This window comes from Thamnophis elegans, chromosome 4 (assembly GCF_009769535.1).
Source record: "Thamnophis elegans isolate rThaEle1 chromosome 4, rThaEle1.pri, whole genome shotgun sequence".
In the NCBI taxonomy this organism is placed as follows: domain Eukaryota; kingdom Metazoa; phylum Chordata; class Lepidosauria; order Squamata; family Colubridae; genus Thamnophis; species Thamnophis elegans.
Window position 1 is genome coordinate 136,146,303 of NC_045544.1, and position 16,680 is coordinate 136,162,982.

Sequence of the window (16,680 nt, forward strand, 5' to 3'; positions counted from 1 at the left end):
CAAAAACTTTTTTTTTAGTTTGCCTCTTCAAAACCTTGGTGCCTCTTATACTCCGGTGTGTCTTATACTCCGAAAAATACGGTAGTCTGCTGAAACGGTTCCACCACAAAAGCGCGCTCGACTAAAGCGCGCTCGACGAAACCGCGTACCTGACGTCATCACAGTGCGACAAAAAAAGCACGCTGTGAGCGGTAAAGCTAAAATTAACGCGTAAACCTAAACCTAACCCCCCGAAACCTAACCCTAAACCTAACCCTAAACCTAACCCTTAACCTAACCCTAAACCTAACCCTAACGCTTAACCTAACCCTAAACCTAACCCTAACCCTTAACCTAACCCTAAACCTAACCCTTACCTTAACGTGAATCGGCTTGCTTTAAAAGCGCTTTTTAAAGCGCCCTTTTTTCTCCGCGGTCATATTTGTTGCGCTGCTGATGACGTCAGGTACGCGCTTTAATCGGGCGCGCTTTAGTGGACCGCGGTTTTGTCGTGCCACGGCTGAAACTAGTCAAGGAGAGAAGCAACCTAGAACTAAGGAGAAATTTCCTGACAGTGAGGACAATTAATCAGTGGAACAACTTGCCTCCAGAAGCTGTGAATGCTCCAACACTGGAGGTCTTCAAGAGAGTCATTTGTCAGAGATGATATCTCCTGCCTGAGCAGGGATTTGGACTAGAAGACCTCTGGGGTCACTTCCAGCTCTGTCATTCTGTCAATAAGCGTTATGGCAATGGTGGGTAGATGTTCCAGAGACCAATTTACTGCGTCTTTAGCCAAAGATGTGTCCAGCAGCTACGCACAAGGGTCTCTAGACTCTTGAGTGACCGCTAGCACTTGGCTTTTTACACGTGGAAGGATATTTTCCAGCCGTGACTTCACATAGCATCAATCAGCAGGCCTGGTGACAGTCGATGACAGGTGATTGGACACGACTTCTCAAAAACATTACATGCTGAACTGGCAGATGGGACTTTGTCTCCACCCAATTTTCCACCCGGGACGGAAGCTTTGTTTAATAATTAACCGCGCCGTTCATTTAAGTATCTCGTACGCATAGCTAACGGGAAAATAAGTGAAGAAGAATTCACAGTCGCCCCGCTTCCTTTCGTTTTGAGGGAAAGGGGTTCAAAAGGACTTGCTTGAAGATGTAGTCTAATTTCCTCTTCAATTATTACATCTGACGGACAGATTTGGCACACAATTTAAGCAAAGAAATGCAAACATTTCTGCTTCGTTTGTTGTTGTTGTTGTTGTTCTTGGTTTACTTTTTCTTCTCTTCTGGAGCACTTCCTAGCAATCCCAAAATTTGAAAATGAAGGAGAGGGGGAAATAAAAAGCTATTGGAAACGCATCAAAGAGGGAAGCAACCTGGAATTAAAGAGAAACTTCCTAACAGTGAGGGCAATTAACCAGTGGGATAGCTTGCCACCAGAAATGCTCCATCACTGGAGGTTTTTAGGAAGAGACAAGACAGTAACTTGTCTGAAATGGTATAGGATCTCCTGCGTGACCAGAGGGCTGGACTAGAAGACCTCCAAGGTCTCTTCCAGCTCCTATTCTATTCCATTCCATTCTTCCTGGCTACTGGCCCAAGGTAATCCAGCTGGCTTTCATACATAAGGCCGAACTAGAACTCCCCATCGCCTGGTGACCGGCCCAAGGACATCTTGCTGGCTTTCATGCATAACGCAGGGCTGGAACTGACGGTCTTAACCACTAGGCCAGTGATGGCTAGTCTTTTTTCCATTGTGTGCCAAAAGCGGGGGAGACGGGGGGATCGTGTGTGCATGTGCCCTCCACCCATGGATGCGCCCCCCCACTTTTGGCGCACAATGGCATGGGGGACACGTTTTTTGCCCTCCCCAGGCTCCAGAGGCTTTCTAGGCCATTTTCGGCCTCCCCAACCCCGCAGGCCCTTGGGAGGCCAGAAATAGCCCGTTTCCCGACTTCCCGGTTGCCCATTCCTGAACTTCCGATTTGTGCGGAAATTCAGGGAAGCCTCCAGAGGGCAAAAAATGGCTGAAAATGAACCCCGAAATCAGCTGGCCAGAGTGTGCATGCGCGCTGGAGCTGAGATGGCAATGCCTTGTGTGCCCTAAGAAATGGCTCCATGTGCCACCTGTGGCACACGTGCCATAGTTCGCCATCATGGCACTAGGCCAAACTCTCTCTTATATGTGCACCACATAAAACAAGTGGGAGCATGTTGCTAAATTCTAATAAGCTCTATACATGCAATGGATTGGATGCGTAAATCCCACCAATTTCAATATATTTATAAATCTTATAGACTTACCTACAGCTATCAATCTATCCATGCTATTATAATTAAACCTGGATCCAACCCACACTTACCAGATATGCATCTCAGTAAAAGGCATCCCCTTAAGTTTGTTTCCTGACTGGCAAGACTAAATTAATAGCTTCGGATAGATGATCTTGAGGTCTTAGTGCCGTGATGGGAAACCTATGGCATGCATGCAAATGGTGGCACGTGGAGCCCTCTCTGTGGGCACCTAAGCTGTTGCCCAGCTCAGTCGTGCAAGCGATTGTGCCTCCCGCCGGCCAGCACATGATTTTCAGGTGGGCTATGCATGCAGGATGTCAGCTTCGGCCAGCTCAGAGGCCTGGAGCTGCCTTTCAGGGGAGAAGACTGGGCCAGCTGCCAAGACTCGCCATCCCACCTACGCAAATTGAAGAAATTCATGCTAACGATCCATGATTAATTGCCGGGTGGTTTTGCTCTGGGTCACAAGGTGATGGGTGTGCGCACCTTAATGACCAGTGTAGCTATAAAAGGTGGTGGGAAGCACAGGGTGGCAGTTCTGACAAACTGTCAATGTTCCAAAGGGTTAATGAAACCAGCCAAACACAGAAACGGTTTGTAAATGCAGTTTGTATTCTTCCTTCGGCACCAACTGACCAACAAAGCACTAAAGGTGTTGGGAAGCACAGGGTGGCAGGTTGACAATTTATTCATTGCCTTAGTGCTTTGTTGGTCAGTTCGTGGCGAAGGGAAAATACAAACTGCATTTACAAACCGTTTCTGTGTTTGGCTGGTTTCATTAACCCTTCGGAACCTGACACCGGAGACTGTGTATGTGTGGGGGTGTGCGCGCGCATGCACCGAAGCTGTGGGTGAGTGCAGGGTGTCCCAGGAGGCTTCAGGGTGGCCTGCTATACCCAAAACCAGTCACAGGTGTGTGTGGCACACACAAACCTGTTGTAGCCCAGCAGGAGCCGATGGACTCCGATAGCGAGGGACCCTATGAGTCGGCTCTGGAAGATGTGGGCAGGGTTCAGACTCCGAGCAGAGACCAGAGAGGCTGGTTGGCCACCAGGAGGAGCCTGAGGCATGGAGCAGTGGTGAAGAGCAAAGGGAGTTTGTCCCTGACGCCAGGAAACGAAGGGCGGAGAAACGGAGGCAGCAATTACGGAGACAGACTCATAGGAGATAATCAGGCCCAGGTGGTTGTGGTTTGGCTCCTCCCAAGAGAGTATATAAGAAGAGACTTTGGGAGGAGACCTTTTGCAGGACACAACCATTTATACTAAGCTGGAGAAGCTCTTGTGTGTATCTCTTATCTGTGGGGGTCTGGGTTGCTGCCAATGTCTTGTTTGTGAGTAATTACTGTGAATAAAGCGTGGCTAACAGTAAGCTTGTGTCGGCGTTACTCACCGGACGGAGGAGGGTCAGAACACACACCCATAGCCTATTTTTGGTCCAGGGAGGCCTGCTAGGCCCAAAATGGGGCACTGGGAGGGAGGGGGTGTCGCACGCAGGTGGTGGTGGGAAACACATGGAGTCCCGTGCATGCATGCGCAGGAGGGCGGGGCACATTGCATTATGGGTATGGGTACACGCGATTTCAGCCTCCGAGGAAAGAAAGATTAGCCTTCACTGTCTTAGTGCCAGGACTCCAAAAAAGACAGCTTGCTCCATTTTTTTTCAATCATGACTTCCATGCAACACGGCTTGAGGTGCCACAATTAATTTTTCACTGGAAGGAATAAATCGTCTGTGTGAGCCAATATGCTGTTTATTCACAAGAAAAGGAAGAAAAACAAGGAATCTTTGATTTTTATCGTGAGCAAATGTACTTCTTGGCAGCGTGGTGTTTTTTTTTTCCTTCCCCCCATATTGCTCCATCGACATGTAAAGGGCATATTACAACATAGAGTAAGGAGAGGAATTCGCACAGTCCCATCTTATTTTCGCTTGCTACCTGGCATCCGTTAAAGATTTCCCATCCATTTCTTGGATAGCCTTGAAAGGCAGGGGGACATAGTGCCACGAACCATGAAACTGGTTTTGTACATCCAAAACGGCTGATTTTCAAACATTTCCAGAGCCTGGATCACCCCAAGTGCCTTAGTTGAGTTCTTGGCTTACTCAGTTTTGGATGTATGCCCAGGCAAAGTTGAGGGGAAGAAATCTATTCAAGATCCAACCTGGGTCAGTCACCAGGACCAGAGATATTTTCTCCTGGGCTTTCGGACTTTGGATGGGATCCATCCATCCTCTATCAGAATGTGTGCTTTGGGCTATTCTATGCTTTGTATTTATGTGATGCCTTCCTATTGGCTGATCGGTGTGTTGATGGCCGGCGATTGGCTGTTGTTTCCTTGTGCTGTCAAGCCCTTGGCTCCTAAGTACCCGATAAGTAGCTCCTCAGATGCCACTCTCTACTAGCACTGATGATGTTACCTAGTTCGGTAATGAAACATCTGCAAGATAACCACCAAGCTCAGAGGGCATCAAGGACCCCATATTACTACTGCTGCTGCTGCTGCTACTTTTTCTCCTCCTTCTTCTCTTCTCCTCCTCCTCTTCCACCTCCTCCTCCTCTCCACAAACCCCGCTCCCTTCTAGCACTGATGATGTTATTTAGTTTGGTAATGAAACATCTGCAAGAAAACCACCAAGCTCAGAGGGCATCAAGGACCCCATGCTGCTGCTTCTGTTTTTTTTTCTTCTTCTTCTTCTTCTTCTTCTTCTTCTTCTTCTTCTTCTTCTTCTTCTTCTTCTTCTTCTTCTTCTTCTCCTCCTCCTCCTCCTCCTCCTCCTCCTCCTCCTCTTCCTCCTCCTTCTTCCTCCTCCTCCTCCTCCTCTCCACAAACCCCATTCCCTTTTTTAATCTATGTTTCTGTGTTTTTAACTTTCTATTTTTTAAATGTATTGTAAGCCACCCGGAGTCCTTCGGGATTGGGCGGCCTATCAATTCATTAAACATCAACAACATCAACACCTTTTCCCTTCTACCACTGATGATGTTACCTAGTTTGGTAATGAAACGACTGCAAGAAAAGCACCAAGCTCAGAGGGCATCAAGGACCCCATGCTGCTGCTGCTGCTGCTGCTGCTTCTTTTTCTTCCTCCTCCTCCTCCTCCTCCTCCTCCTCCTCCTCCCCCCCTCCTCCTCCTCTCTACAAACTCCCTTCTAGCTTTGATGATGTTATCTAGTTTGGTAATGAAACAACTGCAAGAAAACCACCAAGCTCAGAGGGCATCAAGGACCCCATGCTATTGCTATTGCTGCTACTACTACTTCTTTTTCTTCTTCTTCTCTTCTCCTCTTCCTCTCTCCATAAACCCCACTCCCGTCTAGCACTGGTGATGTTACCTAGTTTGGTAATGAAACGTCTGCAAGAAAACCCCCAAGCTCAGAGAGCATCAAAGGACCCCACACACAATTCAATCCGGAGCTGCAAATATTCTCTTCTATTAAAAACAACAACAACAACCCAGATCTCCTATACTTTTTTTTCCCTTTTTCGAACATCACATGCCCCATTTGCGTTCTATAATTAAACCTGCTCCAGGAGCAGGGCGATAAACCGTGTTTGCAAGCGACATGATGATCATCATCGTGCCCACACCAACACCCTCCATATTGAATAATTCATTGTCGGCTTCTGAAGATAAGAGTATGCATCACTCAACTTGGAAGGAACGCGAGGGATTTCACGGGAAGGGTTGTTCCTTTAGGGACTGCGATCAAGTGCCAGTTGCCAGCAGAAGACCAAGACACGAAACTGTCTTTCCTGCACCATGAATCAACGCAGCGACCTGCGGGAGGTCTCAAGGTACCAACACGGCATGAATTTTTCAAGCCAGCTTCTAAATAATGGAAAATGTGAACAGCGGCATCGGTAATGAAAAATGAAATGTGTTGCACACCAAAGACTCCATAGCTAATACGCTGAACCTGCCGACGCTGGCGTGAAAAAGGTGGTTTTCTTTCTCTCCGAATGGAATGGCATCCACCTCGGGCAGAGCCGACGTACCCCACGCTAGGAACTGTTCCCAACATTTCAGAGTTACCCCAAAGGTGCTTTTTTCAAGAGGCAACTTGATTTTTTTCCTTGAAGACGTTTCGCTTCTCCTCCAAGAAGCTTCTTCTGCTCTGACTGGAAGGAAAGGATTTATACTCCTTGCAGACAAAGCTGGTCATTTGCACCCTTTTAGAGAGTGGTTGAGACCACTTGGAGGTTTGTCTGTGTCCTCAGGGTCACCTGAGTGGTGCAAATGGGTGTGTGGAACCTTCTTGGAACGGCTAAAAGGACTACCATATTTTTCGGAATATAAGACGCACCTGAGTATAAGATGCACCATGATTTTGAAGAGGTAAATTTTAAAAGGGTTTTGCACTTTGGAGGCCTCCCAAACCCTCTGCATGCCTCATTTCCCCCCCCCCCAAAAGGGCGGGGGGCATGCATAGCTTTGGGAAGCTTGTAATCTTAGTGGACAACCATTTAAATATGAGCCAGCCATGTGCAGCAGCTGCCAAAAAAGCCAATGCAGTTCTAGGCTGCATTAACAGAGGGATAGAATCAAGATCATGTGAAGTGTTAATACCACTTTATAAGGCCTTGGTAAGGCCACACTTGGAATACGGCATCCAGTTTTGGTCACCACGATGTAGAAAAGATGTAGAGATTCTGGAAAGAATACAGAGAAGAGCAACCAAGATGATTAGGGGACTGGAGGCTGAAACATGTGAAGAACGGTTGCAGGTAAATCTAGTTTAATGAAAAGAAGGATTAGGGGAGACATGATAGCAGTCTTCCAATATCTCAGGGGCTGCCCGAAAGAAGAGGGAGTCAAACTATTCTCCAAGGCACCTGAAGGCAGGACAAGAAGCAATGAGTGGAAACTAATCAAGGCGAGAAGCAACTTAGAACTGAGGAGGAATTTCCTGACAGTGAGAACAATTAATCAGTGGAACAGAAGTTGCCTCCAGAAGTTGTGAATGCCCCAACACTGGAAGTCTTTAAGAAGATTTTGGAGAGCTATTTGTCTGAAACAGTATAAGGTTTCCTGCCTAGGCAGGGGGTTGGACTAGAAGACCTCCAAGGTCCCTTCCAGCTCTGCTGTTCTATTGCATTGTAGAGTGCTACTGGAGGGAGGTGGGGAAACAAGCAAAAAACAGTAATTCCAGTTTTGGCTCCTTTGATTGATACCTTGTCTTCATTCATGAATGCTTTAATCTTGCTGATGAAGCTCAAAAGTTGGACTCTGAACATCAAGCATCCTAAAATTGTACTCACTCGAGAGAGGCTATCAGTTTCTTGGTGCAAGCTGTCCTCACTTTATGACCATAATTGAGTCAGAAAAAATTAGGAGTGGAATTTCCCTTGCGAACCAAAGAGGCTTTTCATAAGTCACCATGTTGATTTTATTACCCTTTTTGTTCTTGCGGATGTTAAGTGAATTGCTGCAGTTGTTAAGTGAATCATGAAGTCACTAAGGGAATCTGACCCCCCCCCCATGCTTGTTGGAAGCCAGCTGGGAAGGTGGCAAAAAGGCAATCACGTGACCCCAGGATACTGCAACCATTGTAAATATGAGCCAGTTGCCAAGCATTTGAATTTTGTTCATGCAGCCATGGGGATGACGCAACATTCCTAAAATGGGGAAAATGGTCCCTGATCACCTTTTTCATTGTAACTTCAAACGGTCACTAAATGAATGTGTCAGGCCTGTAGTTATGTTCCTTTTAGGATCTTTGGCCTGCCACACTTTCTATTATTTCACTATGCTGTTTCATTAGTGTAGTAGTTGGGATGGGGGAATAGAAAGGAGTAGAACGGTGGAATGTGTTGTTGTCATTCTTTTCTAGAAGGCCAAGGTCATATTTTGTCTCCACACCTCTACACCTGACCGGAACCAGCTGGGTGGAGATGCCAGCGTGGCCAAAGAAGATTGGACCATGTGATGGATTTATGGATGTGGGGATAAGATCATGAATTTTCAACTGGGTGGAATCCCAGGAAGTGTTCAGAATTGGGATTTCCACAGTTGGTTGCCAACATGTCTGTTTTATTAAATTGGAATTTTAAGGATAACTCTGCCTTGGACTCTGATTTGGAACGGTGAAAGAATGGTTGTAAGTCAAGGACCACCTGTATCTCAGCCATATCCGACACTGATCCTTGAAGTGTCAAGGGGCGAAAGAAACATCGGATTCAACACTACAAAAGGGCAAAGGTCATAGATAGGTTGTTTAAAATGCTCTGCTAATGAGCTGTGTTCTTCTACATAGAATAAAATAGAAGGATGGGATGGGATGGGATGGGATGGAATGGAATGGAATGGAGTAGAAGTATGGGATAGAATAGACTAGAAGGATGGAGTGGAGTGGCATGGAATAGAAGAATGGAATAGAATAGAATAGAATAGTTGGAAGGGACATTGGAGGTCTTCTAGTCCAACCCCCTGCTCAGGCAGGAAACCCTATATCAGTTCTAGTTCCGTCTTAGCCATGAAAGCCAGCGGAATGTCCTGGGGCCAGTCTCCAGGAGACAGTGAGTTCTAGTTCTGCCTTAGGCATGAAAGCCAACTGGCTGATCTTGTGGGCAATCGCTTTCTCTCTGCCCAATCCAATGTCCATTGTTTCTTTTCCTACCCCTCTGGTGCTTTGGAGAATAAGTTGATCCCCCCCTCTTCTTTGTGGCAGCCCCTCAAATACTGGAAGACTGCTATCATGTCACCCCTAATTCTTCTTTTCTTTAGAGTAGCCAAACCAGAATCCTGCAGCCATTTTTCATATGTTATAGTCTCCAGGCCTTTGATCATCTTAGTTGATCTTCTCTGAACTTTTTCTAAAGTCTCAACCTTTTTTCTTTTTTTCTTTTTGGTAGAATGGTGACCAAAATTGGTTGCAGTATTCCAGGTGTGGTCTCACTAATGTTTTATAAAGTGGTACTAATGCGTCACGTGATCTTGATTCTGTGCCTCTGTTCATACAGTCCAGGTGTCAGGTTTCCTAAAAATGCCCTAATTGATTCATGAGTCTCGAGCCAAGTTTCAATACAAAACTAGTCATTTCTTAGGAGCACCATTAAGGCAAGGCCTTTTCACAGTCAGATCTAAGCTTTGTTTGAGTTATAGTTGAACTTTACCCCTGTTCCTTCCCTCCCCTCAGTCTGTGTCATAAATCACATTCCCCAATGAGGTGCACCCCTCCCAAGCCTGCTGCAGTAATTCAACTTTAGCCCAAAGTATGCGTGGAATGCGCCTCCCCCCCCCTTTCCTCTCACTGGCAACGTTAGGAGTTGACACCAGGATTGTATTAGCTTTTTTGGCAGTGGCTGCAAACTCCTGTCTCAGATTCAAGTGATCGTCCCCCCCTTTTTTTATCACGTGACCAGAGGTGGGTTCCTACCAGTTCGCACCTATTTGATAGAACCGGTTCGTCAAATCTACCGAACCGGTTAGAAGAGGTTCCACCAGTGGACCCGGAAAACAGGCCACACCTACAGAAGAGGTTCCAAAAATTTTTGAAACCCACCACTGGTCCTTGGATATGATTATTCTACACTATCATGCTCATATTTATAAAACTCAGTGCCTCTGTGAAAGGTAAGGATGACTACTGCGTTTGTGGTGCAATCAGAACATTGCGTGTGTTGAAGTTGTTTTAACGCAAACCAAAGATGCCTTTTAAAAAAGAAGTTTACATCATATTCTCATGCATGCCAGTGCTGTGTGCGAGGTAATTTAAGGTGGTTCTGACAAGTGTCATCGGCATCTTCATATCCGGTCACATGGGCGGCAAGCCAGTCCCATCCGGTCACATGGGTGGCAAGCCACTCCCACAAAGGGGGCCACACCCACAGAGTAGGTTCGAACAATTTTTGAAACCCACCACTGCACGTGACCACAGGGTTGCTGCCATGGTCATAAGTGTGAGAAATGGCCATAGATGGCCGTTTTTTTCCAGTCGGTGTAACTTTGAGCCTTCATTAAAAGAATGATTGTAAGTCGAGGACTGCCTGTATCCATTTCTTTTCTTGTTTGGTTTATAATCCTGTGGTTTTCTTTTTGGATCCTCTGTGGAGATGTTAGATAAGCTGAAGGATCGCTGGCTGCACACGAGCTTGTGGGAGAAGCTTGAGCTGATTAAAACGGTCATCGTGGAACCCAAAGGAGGCGACAAAGCTGATTTCGATGAGCTGCTTCAAATATACTCCGATGCCATCAAGTCTAAAAACGGCAAAGGTATGTAAAAAAACGCAGGAACTGTAAGCCTTGGTAGGGATAAAGGTTGACTGGAGCAAGATTCCACCATATATACAGGTGATCTTCAACTTCAACAATCAAAGTTAGAACCGGAATTTCCGTTGCTAAGGAAAGTTGCACCCAATTTTACAACCTTTTCTGCCAGTGTTGTTGAGTGGATCACCATTATTGTTAAGTAAAGTACATGGGAGGTGAGGGGTGGTGATAAGATAAGATTATTGTCATTTTCTACTGTGAGCACACTGACACACATTAAAAAATGAAATTCTGTTGCCTGCTCTTAAAAGAAAGTACCGTATTTTTCGGAGTATAAGACGCTCCTTCCCCCCCCTAAAAGAGCGTGGAAATGTTGACGCATCTTATACACTAAATATACCCATTTTTTCCTCCCACCCCACCCACCTCATCTCATTTTTGTGAAAAATGGGCAAAAAACAAGGTGTCTTTTGCAAAAACAGGAGTGTTTTTGCCTTTCCCCCACTCCCTAGAAGCACTCTGCAGGCTTCAGCAGGGTTGGGGGAAGCTAAAATGCTCCCATTTTGGTGAAAAACGGGGGTGTTTTTGCAGAGTGATCCTGGGGGCCAGGGAGGACAAAAACTTTTTTTTCTTACTTACTTCTTCGAAATCTTGATGTATCTTATACACCGGTGCATCTTATAGTCCAAAAAATATGGAATATATCAACCCATACACATGCATAATGCACATATACATATGCTATAGGACTAGCACTAGCACTTCGACTTATACACCACTTTACAGTGCTTTACAGCCCTCTCTAAGCGGTTTTACAGTCAGAATATGCCCCCCACCCCCAACAATCTGGGTCCTCAGTTTTCAGACCTCAGAAGGATGGAAGGTTGAGTCAATCTTAAGCCGGTCAGGATCAAACTGCTGAACAGCCAGCAGAAGTAGCTTGCAATACTGCATCCTAACCACTGTGCCACCATATACATATATACATACATGCATACATACATACATATACAGACACACATATACATTGCATTGTTATGCAATGTTATATTGCATTGTTATATTCGTTATATTATATTAAGATTTCTACACCCATACATATATATATACATACACACATCTCTATCTATCCCTATCTACCTGTCTACCTATCTATCTACCTGTCTAGTCAAAATAACATTCTTTTCTCTGAGAGTCAAGGACACCTTGCCCTGCAGCTGGGATGGGGTCATTGGGTGCCATCTCCAGTTTTTGGATGGTGTCTGATTGGATCATGTGATGGACATGTGGGTCAGGGGTGGGTTCCAGCAGTCACTTCCAGCGGTTCGTACATGCGCACTTGATGCGTGGTGCATGTGCAATGCAATAAAAAATGCTCTGCGCATTCGTAGGAGCAAAAAACAAGATGGCGGCACCTATGGCACCACCTGGAAAACTGGTTCGGGGACGTGGCAGGCCTGGGTCGCTGCGATCCAGGCCGCCAAACCACTACCGGTTTAGCCGAACTGGTAGGAACCCAGCCCTGATGTGGGTGCTGGTCAGGGACTTGGACTTCCTTTTGGGTGGGGAAAACCTGGAAACTTTCAGATTCGGGTTCTCCCAGATGTACCAATATGTTATCCTTAATAAAGTGGAACTTTCAGGGAACTCAAGCCTCGGAGTCTTCTTTCATTGGGGGTGCTGCTTGGAACCCCTGACACCACCATTCTTAAGTGTGAATGGCCATATGTCACTTTTTTCACTGCCGTTGTAACTTCAAACGGTCGCTAAATGAGTGGTCGTAAATCAAGGGCTACTTGGATGATGTTAGACGGTTGCCTTCTTTTGCTTCAGACGGAGCGCTGCTTATTGCTGTGTGCAGAGGCAAAGTCAGCGAAGGCTTGGATTTCTCCGATGACAACGCCCGGGCGGTTCTCACCATTGGAATTCCGTTTCCAAACTTGAAGGACCTTCAGGTAGGAGATGCTTAAAGTCACTGGAGGTGTACAGATAGTCCTCAACTTACAACCACAATGGGGCTCAAAATGTACGTTGTTAAGTGTGTTGTGTCCTGGCAGCAGAGCTGGCAGCAGATTCGGACAGTGAGGAGGTTGGGGAGGAAGATGGGCCGGTCCTGGAGTCTGGGGAAGGCTCTGACGAGGGCTCTGTGTCGGGGGCAAGGGCCGTCTGACAGTTATCAGCTGCCTTCGGAATCAGACAGCAGTGAGGCAGAGAAACAGCTGGAACCTGTTCCCAGTATGCGCATGCGCAGAGTTGCCAGAGGAAGGGAACAGCTAAAAAACAGGGGCCGACTTGGACGGTGAATGGCCCCTCCCAGAGGACATAAAAGAGGAGCAAAAGGGGAGTGGAGTTTGCAGGAGACCATTAGTTCGCTTAATTGGTTCGTGACTCTCCGAGGCTCCTTGCCAAGTTTTGCAGATCTCAGCCTGGCAGCTCTCCAAGCCAGGTAAGGTCTGTGACTGTAAATCCTCCCTTGAAAGATTTTGCTGTATGTGAAGGAGCAGAATTCACAATCAATTAATAAAAGGGTTTTTTGTTGGGACAAGCAGTTTGCTTCATGTTGGGAAGCCTCAGTCAGAACAGCTGGCTGAGGAACTCTGGGAGTTGAAATTCACAAGTGTTAAAGTGGCCAATGTTGGAGACCCCTGCTTTGGGGAATAGGTTGACCCCCTCTTTTCTATGACAGCTCCTTAGATATTGGCATGCTATTATATCATCCCTAGTCCTTCTTTTCATTAGATTAGACATACCCAATTCCTGCAACCGTTCTTCATATGTTTTGGCCTCCAGTCTCCTAATCCTCTTCATTGCTCTTCTCTGCACTCTTTCCAGAGTCTCAAATATTTTAAGTTTGCTCAGGGATCTTAGGCAGTCAAAGAGACCTTTCAAAGAATAAGAGAATTGGAAGGGACCTTGGAGGTCTTCTAGTCTAGCCCCCTGCCTAGGCAGGAAACCCTATACCGTTCCAGAGAAATGGCTATCCAACATCTTCTTAAAGACTTCCAGTGTTGGGGCATTCACAACTTCTGGAGGCAACTTCTGTTCCACTGATTGATTGTTCTCACTGTCAGGAAATTCCTCCTCAGTTCTAAGTTGCTTCTCTCCTTGATTAGTTTCCACCCATTGCTTCTTGTCCTGCCTTTAGGTGCCTTGGAGAATAGTTTGACTCCCTCTTCTTTGTGGCAACCCCTGAGATATTGGAAGACTGCTATCACGTCTCCCCTAGTCCTTCTCTTCATTAAACTAGACATACCCAGTTCCTGCAACAATTCTTTGTATGTTTTAGCCTCCAGTCCCCCAATCATCTTTCTTTCTCTTATTCCCACTCTTTTTAGAGTCTCCACATCTTTTTTTGCATTGTGGCAAAAGGCCTATCCCCGATCACTAACTCCTCCTAGCCTTTGCCGGGATCCATAAAGATCTTTTCTCCTAAAGAGACTTCTTGGAGAGCCCCTTTCGATAAAATATTCATGCAAGGAAGAAACTTCTCCTTTTTCCTTGGCGAAATTCCTTTTCGGATTCCAGCGGAAGGAGACGAAACTCCAAACTGGTGTGTGTCTCGGAGTGTGTGTGTGTGTGTGTGTGTGTGTGTGTGTGTGTGTGTGTGTTTCCCTGTGTTCAGCTTGTCCTTAACAAGTAGCACTGACCTTTAAGTTTTTACTTCACTGTCAAAGTATGTTGAAGGCTTGAAAAAACGAAGCTATCACCAGGGGGACTTGGAAGGGCGGCTGACACTTACCACTTCACCTTAGACGCTGCTCCAGATGCACATTGTTGCTCCAGGGGACGCCGTTTTATTTTTATTTATTTATTTATTTCTCCTCCTCCTCCACTTCTGGTTCAGCGGAAGTAAATTGGCTCTGCAGAGGAGAAGTTGGCTTGCATCTGATTTTAATCAAAGGGCTTCTTTGCAGCCCTCCAAAGTGTCCCAGGTGCTGGGTGAGGAGTGGTTGGGAACTGATGAGAGGTTGGGATGCGCCGCTGTGGGTTACAACTTCAGTTGTGGAGGCCTCTGGGTGCCGTGGCTTGAGGACCCTGGAAAGGGCTCCCCTGCTTGGAATGTTCCTGTATCTCTGCCACTTGGATGAAGGGTGCAGGAGGAGGAGAATTGAGCCTTTAAGGGGTGTGATAGATAGATGGATAGGATATAGGATAGGAAAGGAGAGAGAAAGAGAGAGAGAGAGTAGATATATATATATAGAGAGAGATGATAGATGATAGATAGATAGATAGATAGATAGATAGATAGATAGATAGATAGATAGATAGATGAGAGAGAGAGATAAGAGAAAGAGATAGATGAGATGGATGGATGGACGGATAGATAGATAGATAGATAGATAGATAGATAGACAGACAGACAGACAGACAGACAGACAGACAGACATGACCATGGAGACATCTTCGGACACTGCTGGCTCTTTGACTTTGAAACATAGATGAGCACCGCCCCCTAGAGTCAGGAATGACTAGCACATATATGCGAGGGGAACCTTTACCTTATAGTTGTACTGTTGCTGGGGCGGGGGGGGTGGTGTTTTTAAACTATGTTCTTTTAAGCATTTTCCGCCTCAATTTTGCTTTTTGGATAGTTTTCCTGAAAGTTGAATTGGTTTTGTTTAACCACTTTAGAATGCTTTTTTCTCATTTAATTTTTTTTTTTTACCAAGATACACACTCACACACTGAGATTAAGCAGTCGGCTCTCCAAACAGTGAAAGTAGGCAATTTTTAATTTTTTTAAAAAAAAAGATACACTTGTAGGCTTTTGTTAGTAAAAAAATGAGCTTGTTCTGATGGTTTGCTTTACAGCCTCCTAATTCTGGATGGAAAATGTTTCTTGCACGTCTCCCCCCCCGCTACAGTGGGCTTTTATTTTAAATGGGTCGAAAGTTTGCTGCTTTGGCTAAAGATAAAACTTTTATGCGTGAGTGTCTGGCAGACGTTGTGTTTATTTTTACTGAGGCAAAGGGGTTTGGGGTTTTTTTTCTTAAATGGTTCGGATCTGTGCTGTTTTAACAGGTTTAGTCCTGATATTTATTTAATGGACTAAACCTTTGCTCCTAAAAGGCCTTATCACTTGGGTAATGAAACAGTGACATGCCAATCTTAACATTTTGTTTATAACAGGGCACTGTAATCGTTTTAGAGGGCCCAGCACCACAGACTTCCAAAAACCCATCATTTCTGTATTGAAATAATAACAGAATGAGAGTAACATGGTTGGAAGTTTCCTTGGAGGTCTTCTAGTCCAACCCCCTACTTAGGCAGGAAACCCTACACCACTTCAGACAAATGGCTATCCAATCTCTTCTTAAAAACTTCCAGTGTTGGAACATTCATAACTTCTAGAGGCAAGTTGTTCCACTGGTGGATTGTCCTCACTGTTAGGAAATTCCTCCTTACTTCTAGGTTGCTTCTCTCCTTGGTTAGTTTCCATCTGTTGCTTCTTGTTCTACCCTCAGGTGCTTTGGAGAATAGCTTGACTCCCTCTTCTTTGGGGCAGCCCCGGAGATATCGGAACACTGCTATCATGTCATGGACCTTGGAGGGTTACTTTGAGTTCTAGTCCTGCCTTAGACATGACAACCAGTTGGGTGACATTGGACAATCACCAGGAAATTGGGAGTTCTAGTCCTGCCTTAGGCATGAAAGTTGGCTGGGTGACTTTAAGTCAGTCCTTTCCTTTCATCCCAACCCACCTCACAAGTTGTTGTGGGGAAAATAGGAAGAGGTTTAATGTATATTTGCTGCCTCAAGTTACTTTATCAAGTAATAAAGGCGGGATAAAAAATTGATCAATAAATGATTACAAATCCAAGAATTATCAAGCCTGCAGCCATATTTTCTTTTGGATCTTTGGCCTGCCTGCCACACTTTCTATTATTCTACTATGCCTTTTTCTATTGTGGGGAAATGGGAGGGGGGATTGTACGGAGTTAGATGCTATGTAGCCATAACAACATTCTTTTTAGAAAGCCAAGGTCATCCTTTGTCTTTGCATCTCTGCAAATCTCTGACTGCAATTGGATGGGTGGAAGCTGCCAGCATGGCAGTGGAAGATTGGACCATGAGATGGGCTTGTGGGTGTGGGGGCAAGATCTTGAACTTCCAACTGGGTGGGGGAAACCGGGAAGCTTTCAGATTCGGGTTTTCCCAGATGTGCCAACATGGCTCT

General features: G+C 45.7%; 1 protein-coding gene across 1 annotated transcript in view; it reads left to right on the forward strand.

Annotated features, from left to right (window-relative positions):
- BRIP1 (BRCA1 interacting protein C-terminal helicase 1) overlaps positions 1-16,680 on the forward strand; it is a 124,470-nt gene that overhangs the window by 73,174 nt on the left and 34,616 nt on the right. The window contains exons 15-16 of the mRNA XM_032214863.1: positions 10,346-10,505; positions 12,336-12,457. Of these exons, the coding sequence (XP_032070754.1) occupies positions 10,346-10,505; positions 12,336-12,457 (282 nt within the window). The remainder of the gene's footprint in view (positions 1-10,345; positions 10,506-12,335; positions 12,458-16,680) is intronic.